At 42.0% G+C, this 25,401-nt stretch overlaps 1 protein-coding gene across 1 annotated transcript in view; it reads right to left on the reverse strand.

The window, feature by feature from the left end:
• SPTLC2 (serine palmitoyltransferase long chain base subunit 2) overlaps positions 1-24,342 on the reverse strand; it is a 340,212-nt gene extending 315,870 nt beyond the window's left edge. The window contains exon 1 of the mRNA XM_078659973.1: positions 24,153-24,342. Coding sequence (XP_078516099.1) covers positions 24,153-24,308 — 156 coding nt within the window. The 5' untranslated portion in view covers positions 24,309-24,342. The remainder of the gene's footprint in view (positions 1-24,152) is intronic.
• Positions 24,343-25,401: the final 1,059 nt, after the last annotated feature.

Below are 25,401 nucleotides of genomic sequence, written 5' to 3' on the forward strand. Positions count from 1 at the left end.
TAAGCCTCCAGAAGAGTAATATGAAGCATGGGCAGTGTGGGAGATGGAAACTCGGCGCAGGGAAATCACTTGATTTTCACCGCAGGGTCGGAGTTTAGTATGCACACTACAGCTGTACTCAGCAGGCCGAGGAAAGTCTGGTGACTGGGCACCTAATTAGCATTTGCTGTGCCTGGTGAGGACTGCAGCATGCATCAATCTTTGTATGAAGCTCTCCCCCGACCCTGCGAAATGATCCACACTGGGCTGTTGAACTAGTGGGAGTTTTCCCCAGCTGGATATCTACATGGTGATGATGACTGAGATGCCTTTGTCCTGCTTCTATAAGCTTATTCCATGCTGATTTCAATATGCTCGAGGTCGTTTTACTTTTACTTTTTGTGGATGGCTGTTCAGCAACAATGACACTGAATTTACTTTCCTTGGACATTTCTCAGCTTGATCTTGTTGAAACCCCACAGCACTTTATGTTATGTGATCTGGTCCGCTCTGTGCCATACCAGAGTATGTATTCATGGTAATGCTTCAGTGGGGCATTATGGGACCGGGAGTCCTGAGCAATTTGGCTCTAGTGGGTTATATCAGGGCTTCAAATGACTAATTACACGCAGGTGGTGTTCGTAGCACAGTTCACGTCTAGGAAGAACATTGTTAATTATTACACTTTGTTTCTGAAGCTATATAGATTTTCTACATTTCGACAGAGTTGCATGTGAATTTTCGTATTCAGCAGATGTGAGGCAGGAAGGAATTTCAATCAGATAAGACATTCTTACTGCCACATCGAGTTATAAGCAGCAATCAGCCCATGTGACACGTCAGGGTTAATGGAGTTGGTGTGCGCCTATCTCTGTAATCTAGGATTAACAGTGGTTTTAACATTTTACACTTCATGTTAAATGTGCAACGTGTTACTTGTATACCATGAGAGTGCACTCGTATTGGCAACATTACAAGGCTTGTGGTAGTTTACCTCTTAGATGCCTAAATTTAGAGTACATACAGTGTTACCAGATGATTTAAATAAATTGATGCACATATTACAATGTATTTAGACGCCTTAGGCAATGTATACTCTTTGCGATTTTGCACAAAGGGTTTTTACTCTATCACCTTGTGACTATATATTGTACACAAAAAATGGCGCTCACCAGATTGACAAAGAATGTTGACACAGCCGAAACGCGTCTCTCCTGGTTGCTGGGTCTTGGGAGGCCCATCTTATTAAAAGAAGCCGTATTTCTTGCATTCCTTGTGTGCGTGATCTTTTCCTTCGGGAGCAGGGGTTTATATATATCCGAAACGAGTAGACCGTCCTCTACCGTTCGTGATTGCACTATGGTTTAAATAAAGCACTTTGGAGTCATTACGGTTCTGTGCTGGTCCTTCGCCGAATTCCTGAAGCGGAAAGGAGGGTTGGAGGACTATTAATATATATATATATATATATATATATATATATATATATATATCAAATCCTGAAGCAGAAAAACGAACTCCTTCAACAGGAACGGACCACCACCAAGGTTGTAGAATTTCAGTGCATTTTATTAAGCCTCTCACAACATGACGCGTTTCAGCCGGGTTGCCCCGGCCTTGAAAATATATATATATATATATATATATATATATATATATATATATATATATATATATATATATATATATATATCTCTCTCGATCGGACGGGGTAGCGAATCCCAAATATTCCAGCCAAACACTCTCCTTTGTGAGAAAGAAAGAAATACGGGCCACTTCACGAGCTCATGAGAAAGCAGGTTTCACCTGCGAAACGCGTCGAGAAAAGCCGTTTGTGAATTAAACACGCTTTGCAAACTTGAATATATATAAAATAAAAAGGTTACCCTAAAAGAGGAGCCACCACACAGGTAAGTACAGCTTCAGGAATGTTTTAATGTTGGCTGCTTCACAAGCGAAGATGGATGCATCGCTGCACACAATGTTCAAGCCTGACGCATTTCGTGTTGTTCACACTTTATCAAAGGCTCTGCAAAATGGAGACAGCTGGCAGTAGCGCACTCTTTAACAACATGAAATCCAGCCCCCCAGTGGGCGTTGCAGCTCGCGCTGCACTGTGGACACTGTAGTGTCGCCCTCGATAATTTCTCAAGTGAGATGCCAAGAAGTCCATTCATAACGCTCTATGGAACACCCCAGTGGGTCGCTTTGTCGTCCTCATGCACTTGAGAAGCACCTTGCTGCCAGCATTAACAGCGCCTGTGTCGGTATTGAGCCACCACCTGGCGTGCTCGGGACCGCTTTCCGCAGCGGGGCTTCCTCCACGCCTGGGTTAGACGTACACATCCACAAAAAAGGTTACCCTAAAAGAGGAGCCACCACATATATATATATATATATATATATATATATATATATATATATATATATATATATATATATATATATATATATATATATAGAAGTTTGCGTGCGACACGGACGATAACGAACGTGGTCAAATTTACACGTTCACGCGCAAATTTGACAATGCAAAACGTCTCAAAATAAATCAAAAAAGAGCTCCAGCACAAGCAGCAGCAGGGGCAACTGCAATGGAAAGAGACCCACGCGAAATCAGAAATGGAAAGAGACCCACGCGGAATCAGAAATGAACAAACACCCAGTACCAGTGATTCTAACTCAAATCTAAGCAGCAACAGCAGTATATATTCGAATGATAGCTCGACAGTAGGAGATGAAGGCGAAGGACCTCCAATGGTTCTTGACTTAGGCGAAGAGGTTGATTTTTTAGTCAACGCTCGACTGCAGACTCTGCGCCCACGAAAGCAACAACAAAAACAGCAGAAAAAAGGGCCAGAATCAACCGTCGCCGAAAAGAACGACGCCGGAAACACCAATGCAAAAAACAACAACAAAAAGAAAAACTTTTCGCGCAAGAACAAGAAATGAATGACAAAACAATAGTCAATCTTTCTTCTGCAACTTTAACAGCAGCAGAAAAACAATTGCTTAGTCTTGGCCTCACCTACTGTCCCCTTACTGATTTCAATTACACGGCTACAAGAATAGATGTTTTCCGCTATATTCGAAAACTGAAGCTGTGTAAATTTTTCAACATCAAAAGATGTCCAAACATTACGGAATCCAATACGGTGGAACCCACCACTTCATCTCTCCAAGCACGTGACGTCAGAGGCTTACTCACCTTATGTCAGTTGGGTGAGGGCAGTAATGATACGAACATCAACATGTCCACGCAAGAGGAACTAAGGAATGCTGAAATTCAGCAAATCGGAGCAGGATCTAGTCCTTTTAAACCATCATCTAGTTTCATGCCCACCATGCCAAGATATGCAATTGACTCATTTCATGATGTGGTGGTTTCAGACCTTAAGAAACTATATCACCAGGTGAAACATCGCGGAAGAATCAAGCAAGATCATGAAAAACGATATTGGGCTCTGGTAACCAAACTGAAAAATGATCATCAGAATGTGGTATGTAGCTCTGACAAGGGAGGTAATATTGTGATCTGGCCTCAAACACAATATATTGCTGAAGCCACCAGACAACTCTCAGAAACTACATGCTACATGAAAACGTGCTTGAAACAAGGGAGAAATTAAGGAAACTCCTTTTTCAATACAAGAGGGAGGGTCTGATCTCCATCCAGGAATTTAAATTTCTTCACGTTGAGTTACCAGTCATGGCACGTTTTTATCTTATACCCAAAGTCCAAAAAGGAGTAACACCAGTTCCAGGACGGCCCATTATATCGGCCATTAATAGTGTTGGGGAACATCTTGCTCAATATATAGACTATTTCCTGCAACCCCTGGTTACCGGTCTGCCCACATACATCAAGGATACTGGACATTTCTTGGAAAAAATCAAAAATACCACATGGACTGACAACTCTTGGTTGATAACGCTAGACATCGAAGCTCTGTATACGAGCATAGAACACACAACTGGACTCAGGGCTCTTGAATACTTCCTGAGTACCAGACCAGCAGACTGCTACAATCACAACAAAATGTTGGTTGTGTGAGTGTCATGGAGCTTGAACCACAATTACTTTATGTTTGGCAAAGACATTTATCTACAAAAGAGGGGTGTGGCCATGGGGGCCTGCTTTTCCCCTAGCTACGTGTGCTTGCACTTGGGCTATTGGGAGAGGAAGGTCCTCATGGGTGAACACATGACACGGTTTCAGAACATGTGCAAATGTGGGCACGATATATAGATGATGCGTTTTTAATTTGGAGGGGGGACGAAACCAGTGCCATCAACTTTGTTGAAAGACTTAACGTCAATGAGTTTAACTTGAAGTTTACTCATCACATCAGCAACAAATCAGTTGATTTTTTAGACGTCAAGGTTTTCCCTAGTTTAGACAGTTTGGCAACTACCCTCCATAGAAAGGCTACCGCGGGCAATTCCACCTTGCACGCTAGCAGTGCTCACCCGCATCATACAATTGAAAATATCCCCTATGGGGAACTGCTCCGCCTCAAAAGAATTTGCAGTAGCACGGAAGAATTGGAAAAATGTAGAATGGAAGCTCTCACGAGATTTAAAGCAAGAGGGTACCATGATGATACTCTCAAAAGGGCTGTCAACAAAATGAAACAAAGATCCAGAGACTCTCTATTAGAGCAGAAAAGTGAAACCACTGTGATCAGTGAAGACCCTGAAAGTTCAGCCATTAGATTTATAACACCGTATAGTTGCCAAAATAGAAAGATAAGATCTATTCTAACGAAAAGTTGGCCTATTCTACAAACTGACGGTGTCTTAGCGGCCGAACTCCCTGACAATCCCAAAATTACATTCAGGAGAGGACCCTCTTTACGTAACCATGTAACCAATTCAATACGTAAGCAAAAATCCTGGTTTCCGCAACGTCGAGGATTTTTTAAATGCTCAAGTTGCCGAGCGTGCAAATTCGGTGTTAACACCAGCACCTATATGACCCCATTCAGTCCAGTGCCATTACAGATTAAGGGTAATTACAATTGCAGGACAGAATATGCAGTTTATGTCCTGGCGTGTACTTGCGGCTTGAGATACGTTGGGAGTACTCGGCTTGCGGTGCACGCCAGGATATTACAGCATCTTCGAGCAATTGTAAACAATGACAACTCTTACCCAGTGGCGAGGCACTTCAGAAGTGTGCACAATAACAACTTGGAGTGTCTCAGCTACTTTGTGTTGACATCTGTCCCCCAACCACGTAGGGGAGGGGACAGAGATAAGATGCTGCGTCAACTTGAGTCTAAAATGATACTAGAACTTGACACTAAGGTGCCGAATGGTCTTAACACCACAGAAGATCTGTATCACTTTTTATAGGGTTGTCTTACTCAATCTACATGAATAATATACATTCTTTGCACCCTACCCTTACCCACTGAATTGTATCAGTATCATTTGTTGAAGACCGCTTATACATTGTTACATTTGTTTTCCTCGCCCAAAGGTTATTTCCTTTACTGTTCAATTTTTATATTTTCCGTCACTCACCCTTATTTTTTCATTTTGACCTGAAGAGAATGTAGATAGGAATTGATTTACTAGTCTACATCATGTATTTTTACTCATTAGTATAGATGTTAAGGGCACATATATTTGCATGGAGATTGTCACCAGACGTAGGCTTTACATTTGAGACCAGAGGGGTTGCCATCACTATTAGATGTCCCCGTAGCATCATCATCAGTAGGGGTTGCCATCCATTTTAATATCCCCGCAAGATTGTAAATAGTATATATGGTTTTAAAGTACAGTATTTATTGGCGTCTTTTGTATACGGGGTAATGTTTACATTGCATAGGATTGCACATTAATATAGGATTAGTTTATAGAACAATAACTCATTTTGTATATTAAGTGTTTTTAAGTATTTATATTATACTTTTCAACCAATTTGTCTATATGCACTGAATGTAATGTTTACAAACCTTGATTATTTTCATCAGATGTCTAGTGATAATATAATACTGTTTTAACCATATTTAAGCATTTATGCAGAAACATTCTTGCCATTTCTTATGAATTTATTTAGCTATTAATTGGTATTCGGGTGATATAAATATTGAAAGTGGCTATTACCCATCTGTACTCTTTGTTGTGCCATTGAAACGTAATAGTATGTTTTCCATGTTTAATGCAATCACATGGTGAGCACTAGCACTTTAAAAATTCAGGCATGATGGGTAAACATTTGACTGTGATCAAGGGCACCTGCCCGAAACGCGTCAGTTCGCTTTTGCTGCTGAGTTTGCCTTATTAAAATTCCTACTTGCCTTATATTGGATTCGTTGGTCGTCTGTTTATATATATGCTACCCAGAGTTAATTGCTGCCTTTTGTGCATAATTTATGCAGCACTCTAACTATTAAAGAAAAAAAATGTATTTGACGTGAGCAGATTGTCACTGGTGTTGTAGGGTACTCCATACAGAAGCAGGTCTCAACCTAAACATGAGAACTACATAGAGTTCCTTGCAGCCTTTATTTACATAATTTGTGGGGCACTGGGTGGCTAGATAGATAAGATAGATGGATGATCAAGATAAGACAGGACAAGGACAAGACAGATAATTGCGAGGGGTGGGGTTGGGGAGGGGTTAGAGTGTAAAAGAAAACGGAGTGAAAGGAGCAACATGGGGTGCAAGGTGTGGAGTGGGTATCCAATACAAAAACAGCAAACAAGAGCGAGTTAGCAAGCAGAGGGATAGGGAAGCAACAGGGAGTACATGGTGGGTTTCTAGGGTAGTCAGTATGCACTGGAGACAGCTTGAAATCAGAAGAATCTAATCAAGTGCTCAAAGAAAGAAAAAAGAAGTTCCCTAAATGGTACTCAGCCCACTGTATGATTTTGGTAGGGCCCAAGCCAGGGTTTCCTATACAGACAACTAAAACCGGTCTGGTAGTAGGCGAGACCTTTTATTTTGTCCTCATCATCTTTACTACGCTATGAGATTTGCAAATGTTTCAACAACCAGCAACCAGCAACCTTCCACTACAAATAGTATTTCAACAAAGTAAGCTTACATTTGGCAACAAATATTTTGCACCCAATACAACTGAAATATGGATTTCAACACCTTCAAGCAATCTAAGACAGTGAAGTAGACATGGATGGCATATTTACTAATACCAGTAATGTATTAAACACAACAAACACCAAAACAGAATGATCAATCAAAACAAGAAGCCCTAAGGAGTGCAGATAATACTAGATTTAATGAATAAGGGCTTTAAACAGGTCTCTCCCACACATCTCTGGTCCATCCTCAACGTATACTTGCAAAAACCGAAACCCATTAATTACATATCCTAGATGAAGGCAATTTTAAGCCCGTTCTCCTTCTTCCCCTATCCAATCTACTTATATTCAGTGCCCATATATCAAGAGTTCCAGAAGATCACGCTAGACAATCAAGTAGTGATCAGGCCTTATATATCCCTTCAATTATCCATGTCTTTTTCTCATCTCTTTTCGTTATACTTGTATTTCCAGTGACATCTGATTACATTACGGCATATGTAAATCTTATTCCTTTTTTCTAACAACCTAGTGAGTGTTTTAATGGCCGTAAAACTAAGTAATAGTCTTCCCTGGGATTTTTTTTCTTTTTCGTATTTTGTTCCGATAGAGTGTAAATAAAAGATATTGATCTAAAAATCAAAAAATGAAGTAAATTCAGAGTGATATATTCAGTAACACCAGCAACTAAAATTTAGTAGCACCACCACACATCTACTCAAGAACATGGAAATAAAGACCAAAAAAACGAAATCAAAGAATGTAGTCTCTACATCATATTAGCAATATTGATATCAAAACAAACTAAAGTAACAAATGTCAAGATAAACGTGCACCTCAAAGTAAGTACCTCACACCAAAGAAGTGTTCACATATACAGGGACACCTCCTTCTCCCTTTATAGTTGCACAATCTGCAGACTGATTAGCAGTCTTTCATACCTGATATACCGACTACCTTGAATATTCATTGATCAGGATATGTGTGTAGAGATGGGGGTATATTGCATTTTCTAGATTTAAGTTGAACGTTTGGTCATAACCATTTACACTGACCACATGCCAGGCTGAAGAAGGCATATATACAGCAGAATAATCGCTCCCAACCCCGACAACTCAAAAAAACATATCACTGGCAGGGGTGTACACACAATCTGTATTAGGCCTTGGGTATACGTATTCTCACCTATTCTAATGCCAGTAACGATTTGCTTGAATTGGATCAGCACAATTAATAAATGTATGGACAATTTGTATTTTTATTGATTCTTTGATTAAGCTACAATGGATGATTGCCCATCCAACCCACTCCCCCTTTTTGATGAGCGGCATCTGATTCAAACTATTAATATTCTCTAAATAGTCAGAGGGGACAGATTACATGTCAGTAAGATTTTTGTTCCAGGGATATGTTTAATGTATGCACGGTTTACATTTATTTTTATATATATATTTTTTTTAACTAAGTGATTTAGGCACCGGTGTGGAGTGAGGAGGACTCCGAGAGGCCCAAATGCCCCGACAAAAGATCAAACTTCCTTGGCAAGCCATTAATTACGGGGGGGGGGCATTGTGGTTTTTTAAGTCCCATGAAGAAACATATGTCACTCCTACAGCTTTTTAAAACGGTTTATTTGAAACGGTGTCGTAGAATGCGATACAGTTTTGTCCGTTTTCCTAGGGTAAGACCACCGAAAGATCGAGTAGGAACGGTCAAGCTGCAGCAATTTGGAGGTAGGGAATTAAAAGATTCAAGGTTTACATATTGCTACCCTGCATTGCACCCTAGTATACAGAGTAGTGGTGATATACAGAGCATTCGGAAGCAGAAAACCTCAGATTACTCCTAGAGGCACTCAAAGAATATTTCTCAGAGTTCTCAACTGATGCATGGTCAGCGATTTCAGTACCAGCACACAAGGCCAGCTTAGCCAAATATCCTGTTCAGTAGGAGCTCACCTTCGATTTGTTTTGCACGGTAAAGAAATTTTGAAAACATGCAGCTAAAACGACATTACTCGGCGGAGGATTCAAAGGGGGTCCGCTCTAGCTACATTGGTAAGCTTTTCACTTTTATTTACAATGAAGATCACAAGGAAAACATTTAAAAGCTTCACTAAGCCAACTTGACTTAATAATAGCCAGTCTATGTAAACGAATCATACCCTGAAATAGCTGTAGTGGGCACTCATGGTAGTGGAAACAAAAACAACTGGCTGCTACCCTTACCATCTCTGCATGGTCAGTCGGGGCAGGCATTCTCAACTACAGCTGATAAACCTACACCATTGACATAAAAGTAACTACCCTCCTGAGAAACGCGGTGCCTGATCAGAAAATGTTTGTAGAATCAGAACCGAAAACCAAGGGCAGGATATTTCGCCCTCTTTTTTGCCAGGGCATGGTATTTATTGCTCAGTACATCTACCAACTGCAGAACACGCAGCAGTCTCGTCCCTCTCCCAACTGGCAAGTGAATCGCATCTTATACCCGAGACAAGGTCCCTACTACACTTAAAGGAGCTATCGAGTGTAGAGTAAAAGCAGTTATCTTTGCGTAGTCCAGCAACTCTAGCAATCATCAACAGCAGGAATCGGTGGGGATGTGTTTGATGCCACCTGGGGTTCTGAGATAGACGGTGGTGTCTCGCACCCCTTTAACATGTCCCTAGTGTGCTAACGATGGAATTATTTGACGAATCCTTTTATTTCTTTTCTTAAATGAATTAGAAAAACCTAAAAAAAAAGTTTTTTGTGGAAAGCACAGCACGAGAAACTTTAAAAAGAATTCCTAAAATGCCCTTACCAAAATGTGAAGAGTCATGAAAGAGCATCTTCCAGCAATGTTCCTCCTTCCCCAAAAATCCCTTTACCATGCACTACCACCCACTAAACCACTCTTCTGACCCAACGGCCGCGCAAAGTGCAGCCTGAGCAATTAAAATGCACAGGCATGTTCAGCTGTGAATTATTTACTCCACATTCTTGCACAAAATTAACATTACTTCTGCAAGCGTGCATGGTGAAGCCTGAGAGCGTGGGCTAGATGCAGGCAATTAGACCTGGGCAGATACACGATAGAAGGGCGCTTACCTAGTATTGAGATGAGACTGATTTACAGGGTTCAAGGCAAAATTATAAACAAGCATTACTTATACCAACTGGCATGGCTATTACATAGAAGCGCTTCGTCAGTCAACTGGCGAGTTAAGGCACTCAAAGTAATCGGAAATGCACTGTCACTCATTTTTATATTCATGTATCCTTTCATTAACCCACAGACTCATTCTTGAACTTACCCATCCCCAGTAAAACACACACCAACTCAACAAGCATATGTAAGATACATTTGAAGTAGATAAAAGAAAAACACCACTGTAAAAACGTGGCATGTATATGCCCACAATAAAAAATAAAATTATACACACCAGTGGATATTCATATTACAATGTTATTTTACATGGTATATCACTTTCTAAAAGTTCCAATATGGCCGCCACATTTAGATGCAAAATGTTAGCCATCTTGAATAAGTAAAACAGTTCACACTGTGCACAATACCGTTGCAAATTGGACTATGGACATGCAATTCCAAGCTATCCGCTTGGATTAGAAGCAGAGCTCATGTGGGATACGGTAATCTGCAAATCAAACGAGTAGCAAGCTGCCCAGAAGCTGCGTTTGAGGAACTGCAAAATGTTCTCAACAAAATAAAAAATATATAAAAAGGAGGAAGAAAGGAAAAGGGGGACCTATAAAAGGAGCAAATGGAATGCTAAAGGAATGGCGCTTCAAGGCAGCAGTGAAGCACTGACTTTTAGATGGATGTGCACAAGTGAACAAGCAAGCAAAATGCAGTTGTTCACAGGGCAGCAGACCCAATGGCTGAAGTGGAGTGACCCACTGACCCCTGCTGTTTGTTGTCATAGGCAAAAGCAGAATGTAAATGATACAAATAGACTAACAGACCAATGGCAAAAAAGGGCTGATAAAGGACTTCCTTAGAAAATATGTATTTTAAGGAATGTATTGCTTGAAGAGCCTAGTAGACTAAACTGGTCAACCCCTTCTCAAAGGTCTAAAAACAATTATCATAGTGCAATTGTTCTATCCCCAGGGTTTGTAACAGGAGATAACCAATACAAAATCCCTTGACTGCTAAGGCTTTCAGCGAGATTCCATGTAAATGAATACCAATCTAGAGGCTTTAACACAGTGAAATAACAATCCACTCATAAGGGCCTATTGGCTTTAGCATATCCTTGCAATAATAAATAAGGTAGGCCTAACTTAATAGTTAGACCTATGGAATTTGATAAAGATTCACAATTAACCAATCCGGCCTTTAAAACTTGTGTCACATCATGACCTACTCAGTACTAGAATATGGAGCGTAAGCTTTTAAGCATGGGACCCAAGAGGGATACAGTCATAAAATTATAAATATGCACAAGATTGCAGCTGGTAAAATATTCAACCACTCATGGGGACCTCACAAGGATCATAATTGTGCAAATATTCACCTCCAGGATTTGTCAGAGGAAGAGACGGACATCAGAACCGTGGTCTACAATGGTAACAATCCACAATTAATGGGGCAACTGGCTCTAACATACGCTTTTCACAATAAATATATCAGGTCAACTACCTTTAAAGTAACTTTTCATAATGAACAGATCACACCAGTAGCCTTGGTCATTGTAGTCACCATAACCAACTGAGTCCTGCTACACTGTGGGATTTCCATCGACCCTGGTCTGATCCGTTCCGGTCACGGTCAGTAGGGGCAGCCATACAAGCGGGGCAGTGATTTTATCGGGATAAGTGGGGGAAGGCTCGGTGGATCCAGTGCTTAATTTGAGCAGGTGCTCAGCACCGGCACTTCTTTCACAGGGCCGGGGCTACGATTTCTGGTCCTGCAGGTGGTGGTATCAATATTAATTGCCCAATTTAAAATAAAAAAGAACCACATACCTATCATGGTGACGGTCTGGTATGTTTTCATGGGCAGGCATACATCTGTTCAGGCAGGCATGATCGTGTATCATCACTTAAGTGATTATGTCGTTACGCCTGTCATGAATCCAGGAAGTCATCATTATTGAATGACTTGCATTCTATCCCCCCCCCCCCCCGAGTCTTTGGCACCCTGTCACTGCCTGAGCCTAAGCCTCCCATTGGATAATTGTAGTGGGGGCCTGCAGCCCTGCATTGTTACTATCCTCAACATGCTTGATGTGACTGTGGCCCACCGCAACTTTGTGCGCTATGGAGTCACCTGCAGTTTCCGTGCACTGCCTCCAAGCATGCTAATTGCTGAGTGTGCTTGAGCCCAGTAGGTGCAACAGCCATACTCACATCTCAGAGGCATTGCAGCATTACGGCTGGGGACAGTGCTTGTGCTGTGGCAGGCAGGGTCACATCAAGCTGAGCAGTGGATGCCTTGCTGTTGTCATAACTGGATCAAACTAATTACAGACAGCACTAGCAGTGAAATGACATGCTGTGCTCAAGCAGCCTCCTGATCTGCAACAAACCCAGTCAGACTGCACTGATTAATATGTTCAAAAAAAGCATTTTAGTTTGGTGTACATTTTGTTTTCGCACTCATCTGTTGGTGTAGGTTAAGAAGTAAAAATTATGCTTAGGGGGACAGACAGCTTAGCATGGTTACAGGATAGAGACTATGCGGGTGTTGAAAGTTGGGCACACCGGAGGTAGAAGTGGGCTGTAGCCTCCTTGGCAGCATTTTCAGCCCCGGCACTTCATTTTTTACAAATTAAGCACTGGGTGGATCCCTAATGATTCCAGAAGTTTCTATTAAAAAAATGCAAGGCGAATCTGTAATTGTAGACAGAGAGAAGTATGCCGAGCAGTATGGGTAAGAAAACGTCATGGGATCCATGCATGGCATACCACCCTGGACTCCACTCGATGTCTCGCTTTCCAAGATGTCTGGGTCTGGAAGTTCTCTACAGGTGACTGCCTACCCAGCCCCAAAAAGTGCAGCCACTCACCTCTTCAAATGAGACAATCTGGGATTTAGCGCCGCTCTTCCAGCCTATGTGCAAAAATAACACCAAAAAGAATTAAATGTACTCTCACTTGTGTGTGTGCGCGAAAGGATCCTGTATCACAGATTGCGGTCTGGAGAGGCACAGCACATGCACCCACCTCCAAATAAACTCACCTGGCAGTTTTGGACAAATAGGGTTGAAACGAGAAGCTTATAGTAGCAGGGCAGGGATTTTAACCTGCCTTCTGCCAGCGGGAGCTGCCTAGTAGCCTCCCCTGTGTTTTTAAATTGACCTGTCATTCACCTGCAACCAGGTTTACATGACACATGGATGACTAGTGCACATATGCTACTTTTGTACGTAGTGGATGTATGTGGGGGCAGTTATATACATGTGGCTGAGGTGACCACACAGAAATCCATTTTGTTTTTCTGAAGGCCAAGTGGTACTTAAGTATTAGAAGAGAGAGGTACCCCTTAATCTAGTCAAGGGAAATGGGGTCATCCAACCAAAAGTTTCCCTTGAGATGAATTACAAACAAGGATTCGATGGCATGCTTTTCTATGTAGGCGGTGCACACATATATAACACAAGCAAATAGCAATTAAAAAATCATTTATTATGGATACAGGAGATTAAAAACAATATAGCTATACTAGCTAATCGAATAAGCTAATAAAAAACATGGGTACATGACAATCAATTATGACCTGCACAATTGAAATAAAGGCCAGAAATGTAAAACATAAAAAATTGTTAAATACAGGTTGTACATTCGGACTCCATTGTGGTTACAACGATCTTATGTTACTGCAATATTTGTGAATCAACATCGATGCCGGAGTCTTGAATTGTACCAGGGTTGGCACAATTAAGTGGTACTTAAGGTAGAGAGTTGGGACCTTCATACATCAAAGATAATTGCAGGGCTCCTCAAGAACATACCAGAGATTCTTTGTAGTGTTGGGCTTTGGTGTGTGGGGGACAGGAGGCAAAGGATCCTTTCAAAGATTAAAGAATCCCCACGCCCTTTTCTGGCCCAGTGGTCACAGGAAAGGCTACCCACTAAACACTAACACTCAGAATGTACAAACAGAAAGTGAAATTGGCTAGACTAACCCTCTTTGGGGTCCTTATTTTAGTCTTTTTTAACCTGTGACTCAATTCCACCCCACTTTTCTGTTGATACCTGAAGACCCAGATCAAGGCTGCACAAGTCTCAAAGGACCAACAGAAGGTAGGAATTGCCCAAAAACTGCATCAGTTCTGACTACTGGAATATGTAAACAGTGCCTGCCACTGTGGAGACAAACAAACTTTCAAACAACGGACGATCTTAACATTTAACCATTCTATATTGTCAATGAGCAGAAATAAACCGTTTCATATATGCAACACCTGTAGACGCAAAGCTTCTTACAGATTTGAAAAACTACACATTTTTAAGAAAAAAAACACTTCTTGAAATGATATGTAGCAAAATGAAGGGGTTTGTAGATCCTTTATATCTAATTCTGTATAAAGCATATAGGTAATTTATTTCAGAAGGTACTAGCTTATTCACCATGAAAGATGTCAAGCACATTAAGGATATCATTGTTTCAAACAGAGAAGTAGAAAAGTACCCTCTATTACTTATGGGGCTGGTCGATCAATATGAACCCTTCCAGGTTCAGGCTAAAAGTAGATGCTAAAATGTCAATATGGTGTTCGAAATTGGCACGGCTTCACTTATTTATACGTAATATTTTGAATGTTTTGGTCACTGTGTTGTGGTTTTTCTTTGTCAGTGCTCCAAAGCAGCCTACAGCCAGTATAGATAAATCATAAACCAAATTAAAAAGATAGCTAAGACCCCACCGAGGAAACAGAAAGAGTAAACCAGGAGAATGGGTAGAGCTCCGAGTCTGAAAATAAGCACCCAAATGTGGGGAATTAGAACTTCACAGGATGTCTTTCAGTGAAGGGTGTTTGGCTGGAAATCACAAAATATCTAGTCTGTAACCATAATCTGTAGCTCTGAATTCGCAATTTATACACACACCGATGATTGGGATGTACTCCACCGTCTGAGCAGAACTTTGAAGTATCTATATTGTTACTTTTCATTGAAAAAAGCGTGAGTTTTGCTTATTTTGCTTCAGAAACAACATTACAATAATTTGCAGTTCAAGGAGTTTCACAGCAAAGCCTCCAACCCTCAGACTGCACATATAAGATTATGTGGGCTGAACTCTCCCATTTTTGAGAACTTTCACCGGCCTTTACATCTTCTGGCAGTAGTTCTATCTCGGGGTTGTTCTATCTCTGGGTGGAATGAGTGGGAGTACCAATACCTGCAGCTGGACGGCGGACTCAAGCCTTTCATCCTTCCTGGATCAATAAGTGGAATGCCTTGAGATAGAGTAATTGGGACGCCGCCTGCCTATTCACAGCGCACAAAAAGGACTATTGGAGCTGCACCACATAAAAGGGAGTTATTAATGTCACACCTACACACACGCAAGTGTGCTTCGGCCGATTACTTTGCATTTTGGAAGTAGCACAGATGACTGTGCTCAAGAGCGTGACCATTTCTTGCTTCATCCTCGCTGAAAGCGGTTGCTTTAGGGGCACAATGTTCAAACGCACACACCCATATACCCCCGCCCCCGTCAGCCACCACGTGCTTCCCACATTGAGCAACGCGGTCAGTATCCCGGCTCTCACGTGGGTCCCGTTTCCTGTAACTGAAAGGAGACCATGCTTGACAAACATCCCGCGCACAGGAAAAAGCCCCACCCGGGCTGCTGCTCTCTCCCTCCGTCCCTCGAGCCACAATAAGCCGCTTCTCACGGGGTGATTCCAACGCCCTCCAGGAGTAAGCACCCGGCTCAGACCTCCAGGGGGCTGGCGGAAGACCCACCACACACACAGAGATCACCACGGAAAAGGCCTTTAGCTTCTTCCACAGCCACTTTACAGCAAATATTGAAAATGTGAGTGTGTGAGAGAAATTATTACTATCCCATCATCGAGCAGAGATGAACTACTGCCGTAGAATTACTGTGCATAACACTGCACAAATACATCAGATGCTTTCCACTTCACCTGGGGAGACAGGATAACCTAACTCGGAAACTATTTCCTTAGAACTTCTAGATTAAGGTTTGCAGAAGAAGTGGGTCTCCTTTACCCAGGAACAGGGCACGGTTGTGCAGAAAGGCCTGCAGTCTTTTGACCAGCGGACACATTACAATATTATACTGCAGTTGTATTAATGTATTGCTTCGCACCCCTTAGAAAGCGCTTTTATAAACGGATTACACTCAACTGCATAGGCTTGCGCTCAGATGTAGTACTAGTTTTGATGCTCTGCACGAAGACCAAAGCTGGACTCCTAGTTTGCTTTTATTGTCAAGCCTTGGTGTGTGGCCAAGCTAAAGGTGGGCGAGATAAAACGCACAGTCTTATAAAGGTGCTAGAGCATCGGTGGAAAGTGTCTGACTGCATGGCTGGCCTATGGTGGAAGTGTTTTAGTCTGTCAAAAGAAGACATGAGTTCCCTGATTACAAAAGAAACAAATTGCCTCCTTCTAAACTATGTAAATACACCTGGGCGTCTTAGATGAGGAGCGAGTTCATTCTTACTGGAAACAGTATAGAGCCCAAGCCTGCAAAACCATAACAACTCTCACATGGTCAGTCTAATAAGTTCTTGGTGGTACCTACAAATTCATACAGCATCCTCCTAAGCATGTCCACAGACTTCAGCAACTGCTACACAACAGCAAATGAGTGACGGGGGGGCATTTATACGCAAGTTTAATTCCAAACATAATTCCAAAAATAATTCCCTAGCTTTAGCCAAAGCCATGATAAAACTACTAAGATGGGGAGAGGAGAAATAATAGCCATAATAGAGTGCGCCCCAAATGATATTAATCTACACAAGGAGACTCCAACCTTTTCTGTAGTAAGAGCTACTTATGTTTGATGTACATCATACCGAGCTACTATTATTATTAGTGTGGTAATAGTGGCGACGTCAGATAAAGGTTATGTTCGAGGTCTCTTATGCAAGATTACTAGCAGTGACTATCTCAGTGCATAAGGCAAGTTTGTCTGCAGTAACGTGAAAATGGCTTAATTAATTTGGAATCCTTCTACAGAGTTAATATATGACAGTCACAGTAGCAATGCCCTGGTCACCATGGTTGTAGTTTTAGTAAGCGGTCTCTCCAATTCCAAATTATTTATCCAGCAAATATTAGCTCTAAATATATTTTGGAAAGGAGTCCATTTGTCTACAAACATCAGCTAAGCTTGCGAGTTCTGAAAATACACACATTTCTGTCTCAAATACACGTTTTTCAAAAGGGGGTTCCATAAATTAATTCAAGCAACAAAAGAGTCTAGTTTAGTAGTCTGGGGAACACCAGTTGAGCTACACACAGGTAGCTGGAGAGCTAGCTCACTGGCTACTCTTTGGAGAAGCCTGGTCTACACACTGAACACCTTTGTTCTAAAGGACTAGGGGCTAGATGTAGGTAATTCCCATTTACAGACTCTTAAATACCGAATTTTACCGATTCGGTATTTAAGAGTCTGTAAATGGCAAGGGGGCAGATGTAGGTAATTTTAAAATCTGAATTACCGAATCTGTAAAATTCGGTATTTACCGATTCTGTAAATACAGAATCGGTATTTCCCATTGATTATTATGGGCTTTGAATGGGAAATACAGATTCTGTATTTACAGAATCGGTAAATACCGAATCCTGCAAGGGTGCAGGGGGTGTCACTTTGACACCCTCTAGCACCCCAAGTACAGGCTTGTGTGCCATGTGGCACACATACATGACCTAAGGGCATGTCTGTGTGTCACATTGCACAGGTGTGCATGCACAGATGTGCATGCACACCTGAATTCGATATTTTACCACACAATAGGATTGTGTGGTAAAATACCGACTCTTAAGGGCCTGTGGCACTGTAAAGTGTGCCACCTACATTTGTAATTACAGAATCGGTATATTTACCGATTCGGTAATTTTACCGATTCTGTAATTTTAAGCCCCCTACATCTGAAAACCTTAATACCGGTCGGAAACGGCCGAAATCGGCCGTTTCCGACCGGTATTAGGACTCCTACATCTGGCCCCAGGTCCTTCTTCAAATAGACTGCTAAAAGAAAAAAAAACACCACTCATTGATGTCTTTCAGTGTTCAGATTTGCTTTTAAGGGAGGGACCCACATTGTGCTTCATCATAGAGTCCGCTCCTACCTGCGGAATATTCTATACAGCGGGCTTGGAAAAAACGGAAGAGTGGGGCCAATAAGTAGGATGTTCAGCCAATGCGATACATCAAGAGATATTGCAGGGTAGGGGCCCTAATAGCTGGTTAAGTTGCTAAAGTAGGACTATCCAACAAGAACAAACAAGATCGAATGTGTTGTATTTGATCAAAAACAGCATGCTAGATGCCGAGATCCCAACTTAAAAAGCATTCAGCTCTAGTGTAAACTCACTCCATAGAAGACGTCTGCAAACGAAAATACAGTTGAAAGAGAACGTAGCCCCAAATGCGTTTATTTACAGTATGCAGACTGTTTTAAATTTACAATTGCTTATCCTGCTAAAAGTCAGACACACTGAAAGCAGGTCTGATGGGAGAAATGTGACTAAAATGGGTATTGTTGACTTGAATTACTTAAATTGTGAAAAAATGAAACAATGCTATTAACATTAGGACAGAGGATACAATTCAGAGAGAATGGAAAACATGTCAGAATATGGCTGACACAATGTGATTTGTGAAGACAGTTCATTAAAATCAATGGAGGATGAGGAGCATTTATTTGGTTTAAAAAATAAACAAGAAATAGGTTAACAATATTTGATATTTGCTGCAGCCTGGCGCTGGAAGGAGCAACAGAGAAGGAGGAAAAAGGCAAGAGGCCAACAGAAAACAGAAGTGGAAAAGGAAAGGAGAAAGGGGCAATGGAAACAAAGAAGAGAATGAGAAAGTAAGAATGGTGTGGTTAAGGGAGAATGAGGTAAAAATGGGCGATGTATAAAAATATAAAACTGGTGAGAGATGGGGCAACTGGATGGGAAGAGAGAAAGACTAAGGCAATAGAATGGGCAGAGCATTAAAGTAGACATCTCTGTAAAAAGTATATGGTGCCTCCGCTATGAAATATGTCCGATTTTACATGTTATTTTTTGCCGTATTTATCTCTACAATGATTAGAACATTTAAAATGGACCATTTCAAATGTTACGTTTTAGGAGACTTCCCAGTGTCCAATGATAAAATGTAAATGAAGAAAAACCATTGTACCACACACACAACTGCCAAAGAGGCTGGACAGGATGAGGAGTAGATAGGTTGAGATTCCCCCACCTCCCCAGAAAGCCAGAATAGCTATGGGAAACGTATGCATTTTGAAACCATTTCCAACTAAGAAAATATGGTGCAAATACCAAGTGCAAATTAGCAAAATAAATTATATCCACTTCCAAGGTGGATACTTGGACACAAGACCACGAGTGTCGATCCTATAACCAATGGGTGATGTGCAATCCATCAAGCACAAAGCCCCTGTTGCCATCATCTGGATGCTTCAAACTATAAAGAAAATACAGATGAGTGGAGAAGCAGCTCCTTATGTCTGGAATTATCAGTATCCATAATTGTTATTTCCAAATGCCCTCAACGTTGGGTGCAATGAAAGCTATAATGCAATGCAAGGAACTAATGTAATTTGCCAAAGATCAGTGTTGGACAGGAGTAAGACGAGGGCAGCCCTGCTCTCACCCAGAGATTGGATGTGACAGACAATCCATTCTTTAGGATCTGCTTCAGACCAGCCAAATCATGCTCAGTGAATGAAGCATTAAATACAACATTCAAACTAGAAAAATTAGCAAAATAACAGCCAGCGTAATGTCTGCATAAGAGTTTGAGAAAGACCAATGTTTCTATGGTTCAGTACACGTCATTTTTTGAGGTGCTACACAGGCTCTAACTGGAAACTCTTCGTTAACGTCATCTAAAGACGAGCTCTTTCTAATGGTAACTACTCATCAGGGTTTTAATCAGTGGTGCCAGATGAGTTTAATCTTTCAGAAAGCAGCCTTAGTCTTCCTATCAGTTGTGCTGAGGAATCTACAACAGAGGATGAAGTAAAAAAAATGCCTTCAAAATGCCCTGTGGTTTATTATTCTAAAAGTCTGCTGCTTTGTGCAAACTTTATTTGTAAGGAAGTGTAGCATTAAGTGAATCACTTTGTGTCAGAAATGGAGGTCTCTAGCGCGCAGTGGTTTGCACCCTGTCCAGGTAGGGACCCTTTCTTCGTGTAAGGGTAAGGGAGTTTCACACCCAAAACAATCCCTGCTCACCCCCTTGGTAGCTTGGCACAAGTAGTCAAGCCTATCTCAGAGGCAATGTGTAAAGCATTTGTACATAAGACACACTAACACAGTGGAAACACTACAAATTGATAAAAATAAACAACATAAACCAAAACGTCAAAAATCCAACATACATAACTCAAAATATCCCTTTTAAAAGTTAAGCAATTCTGTCCATAGAACTCTATGAATGTGCTGATTTTAGCCCAAAGTACCTTTGATGCATCAACATCCAAGTCGAAAAAACAGCCACAAAAGAGGAAAGCAACAGAAAAACCTGTGGTGTTTCGGTTCTTGAGTCCTAGGGGAACGAATGTGTCAGTTCTGCTGCACACAGGAGAAGCGTTGTGTCGAATCCTTACAGCGAGGAGAAGGGATGTGTCCATTTTCAGAGGCGACTCCTTTAGTTGGGGCAATGTGTTGGAAACTTGGCATACAGGTGCGATGCATGAGAAAATCCAGGCAAAGCGGACTGACATGGTTGCTAAACAGGAGCTGCGTCAATGTCAACACCTGCAGACAGGTGATGTGTTGATTCCTCAGCCACACAGCTGGGCCTGCGTCAATGTCGAAAGCCTCAGTCAGACACACTGTGCTCTGGACTCGGGCTGCAGTGGCTCATCGGGCCAGCTGCAGCGCATCAATGCGCTGGTTTTTCAACCGCGGCATGCTTGCTGCAGGAAAAAATGCGCAGGAAAGGGCAATGCGAGGATTTTCAAGTCTTGAAGCAACAGAACTACCTCCAGGGGCCAAGAACTGGAAGATGCACCACTTGCCAGGTCATAACTCCAAGCAGTGGATTTCAGAGATGTTGCAGATGAAGTCTTTGATGGCCCTGAGATTTCCAATAGAGAGCAAGCTCACACAAGCTCTTGGAGAACCTTGGAAAAACAAGATACAAGAAATGCCAGTTTTTTTCACTGCCCTCAGACAGAAGCAGCAACTGCAGGCCAACCAAGCAAAGCAACACACAGCAAACAGGCAGTACTCCTCCTGACAGCTCTTCAGATCATCTTCTTGCCAGGGTCCTCAGTCCACACGTGTTCTAAAGGCCTGGGGTTGTAGGTCCAATGCTCATACCCCTTTTGTCCTTTGAAGTAGGCATACTTCAAAGGAAAGTCTTTGTTGTCCACAAGATCCTGCCATGGCTCCTGACACACTACGGGAGGAGGGGGATCAGAGACAGCATTCGGAAAGGCTAGACAGCCGTATTAGGGGTCAGTGACAACTCCTCCCACCAATCTAGCTCAGGAAGGCCTATCAGCCTGGTGATAGGTCATCAGGATATGCAGGTCACACCTCAGCTCCCTTTGTGTGACTGTCTAGAGTGAATGCACAAACAGCCCAACTGTCAGTCTAAACCAGACGTGGATTCCACAGGCAGGAAGAGGCACAGGACAGTAAAGGAACAAAAAAGGCCCACTTTCTAAAACTGGTATTTTCAAACACACAATTTAAAAACCACCTTCGCAGAAAGGTGAGCTTTAAAATCCTGAGTTCAGGGAATCCAAACTCCAAATCTCTTCCCAATTGAAAATTACACTTGTAAAGCGTTACAAGGCAGTTCCAATGATAACCAATTATAATCACAATTTCCACAGGGAGCACTTGCACTTTAGCACTGTTCAGCAGTGGTCAAGTGCTCAGAGTACACAAACCAGCCTAAATGAAGTCTAGCACACATTCAAATATACAGGAGGTAGGGGTAAAAAGACATGGGAAACCACGCCAAGGATGCCAGGTCTAACATTTTGCTATTAAATTACTGTAGTGGAATTCTTGTGATGGAACTAAATAGTAGTTTTAGCTTGGACTTGAAAAAGTACTGTTGAAGCATCTGGAGTAAACATACACATGTGCTCCAAGTAATCCTGTGCCTCCTCTTGTGCCCATATGTTTACTAATTTTGTATGTGAATGGTTTTACTTGTTGGCATTTATTCCATCTAAATATTTACATATATGCCTATATTAACAGACACTGCCTAATGACACTATACTGAAGTTGAAGAGAACCAGTAAGCAGAACCAGCTCTTTTCTACAACTCTGTCTCCCAAGTGCAAACTTCAAACCCCTGAGTTCAACAGTGGAGCTAACAGTCCAGAAAGTTTGTGCTCCGAATACGTGAGCACCTGTGCAGCACGAGAAACCACCCGAAACCAACTACTGGAGTCCCTACAAACAACTCTGTGTAAGGGGCTGGCTACACAGAGTCATTAATCTTAAAAGTAAAAGATGGCCAGTAGGGGAGAAATCTTTTGCATCAACAACCATTAATTACTTCGGACTACTTCTCAGCAACGGACCTGCCCTAAATTGTGTAAAGTACAAACGTTAGCTTTGGAAATTTTGCACCAACCAAGAAGATGTCACAACCAGAGAGGAGCGATTTGCGTTTTCTCAGATATGTGAATCATTCCACAGCAACGTTAAAATGAGACCCTTTCGCCACGCCCCCTCCCCTCCAAATTATAAAGTTACCTCTCCTCGGGCCTTTATGGTTCTTATCAACTGATCATAACCACATTCCAGGCTTTTAAAGACACAGGCTTCCCAGCAATGTTCCTCTAATACTCAAAGGCCCATTTTGTCTCTGCACAATGGCTTGAGCGGGTGGACATATAAGAGAATGAGTTCGGACTAGGCTTCAGCTGCACAACTTTGTATCACTTGGGCGAAGTGATGATCTCATTGCAAACAACGTACCCTGTGATCCCATCGTACTCAAATGACTTATCACGAGTTTCCCCACATTCCCAAAGTCACATCTTGACACCACTACTTGGTTTCTCACACATAATGCCATGCGTTCTCTCTCTCTCTTGTACTCTCAGTATGACGGTCAAGAGAGGGTACTACTACCCGTGAAACTTGTTGCCTTTTTCCTTAAAACCTGCTCTAAAAAGATAAAGGGTGACCACTAATTTGTGTGTGTATATATTATGTATATATATATATATATATTTATTTATTTTTAAGCCACAGCTGATCAAGGATTCTAAGCAGGGGGTGTTGAGGGAAGCGGTGGCTTCTTTTTATTTATGGGCTGGGTTATGCATGCTGTGATAAATATTGATCGTGAAGCGCCTTCCATGTGCGCTCATTTCACTTGACATAATCCCTAGCCAACGAGTAGCACGTTCAAAATACTGTTTGCACAACCCAGCGAACTGAATCAACCCTAGATAAATGATCTCTGTCCTCCAGTATACTGTATCACCGTTTCCGCTACCCTTAGCTCCTATAGTTAACAAAAACAGAGAACCGGGATAAGTCGAAGGGGAACTGACAAACACAGAACTAGAGACGATATTGGCCACTCTCTGAGTAGTACACACACATCTAAAATCTCGACTTCTACTTGGCACCAGTTTTTCCTCTCCTCCCTGTCCTCCAGAAATGCAGTCCACCCTCTTTACTGTCATTACCCAAGTTTCTGGTTCTCCACCCTAGGATCCTCCCTCTCTCTTCTCACTTACACCGGTTTCCTCTATAATTCCGCTCTGCTTCTCTAGCCTCAAAGTACTCTCTGACGCCCCTAGCCCCACCCCAACTTTTTCCTGCTAACCCCTCTCAATATCCAGTTTCCCTATCAACGGTCTTCCACTTCGCCCTCTTGTCATAACAGAATTCGGCGGCCGCTTCTTTATAAGTCCTTGCCCACCATGCGGGACCACTTTACGTGTACCTAATGCGCCTTACCTCTTTTCGATACCCGTTCCTCCGTGGACCCCCATTCATCTGCTTCCCTGCACCCTTCCACTGCTCCTCCATGCTTCTCTGATCCCCGGGGCTGTCACTGCTACCCACGGCCTCCACCCCCATACCGGAAACCGTCGTTCCAAAGCCGCCAATCATCGCCTAGATCGTCACGAAGGAGGAGGAGCCTCACGAAAACACAACTCCTCCTTTCGTCCAATTGTAGAACCTGACGCCAGCATAGATTAGGAGGGATGGGCCAGCCAGTTAGAGAGGTGTGGGCTGCCGCGCGCACGGGAGGGGCTGACTAGTGACGCAATCACGCTTTCCTGAATTACCTGCAATGGGTGTGTCACTGGTACTGAACTGAAGTAACCTCCAGTTGTGACCGGTCAAGAGCATAGACCGAGAAAGGAGACTACAATATTCTAACAATAGGGAGAGAAAGCTGGCGTCGGTGTTCCACACAGAATATGATACATTGTTATAGGTTGTGCTTCTAGAAAAGCTCTAATCTGTTGACTGCTAGATCTTTTCTACTTATTTTATTTATTTTTTATTTAATGCGATTTTATATAGCGCGAACTTTACCCGAAGGTGTCAGAGCGCTTTACATAAGAACCAGTTGCGAAACATAAGGATTTAGGATTACATGCGTTACATAAAAGATACAAGCAGAAAAAAATTGCAAATGTACAAGATGTAAAGTCACACAAGGAAGAGATACAAACAGAAAGCAAAATTGCAAATGTACAAGTAGTAAAGTCACTCAAGGAAGAGAAACAGATGGATATACTCTAAGAGTCACATAGGAATGGTAGAGTACAAAGGTCTACTGCATATACTAGTGATTAGAGTTATCTCTAAATACTAAGAAAGGGATACGAATGGATATACTCTAAGAGTCGCATAGGAATGGTAGAGTGTACAGGTCTGCTGCATATACTAGTGATTAGAGTTATCTCTATATACATAGGGAAGGGATACGGATGGATATACTCTAAGAGGCACATAGGAATGGTAGAGAGTACAAAGGTCTACTGCATATACTAGTGATTAGAGTTATCTCTATATACATAAGGAAGGGATACACATGGATATACTCTAAGAGTCACATAGGAATGGTAGAGAGTATACAGGTCTACTGCATATACTAGTGATTAGAGATATCTCTGTATACATAAGGAAGGGATACAAATTGATATACTCTAAGGGTCACATAGGAATGGTAGAGAAAGTCATCGAGAAAGCC

This window comes from Lissotriton helveticus, chromosome 9 (genome assembly GCF_964261635.1).
Source record: "Lissotriton helveticus chromosome 9, aLisHel1.1, whole genome shotgun sequence".
Taxonomy (NCBI): Eukaryota; Metazoa; Chordata; class Amphibia; order Caudata; family Salamandridae; genus Lissotriton; species Lissotriton helveticus.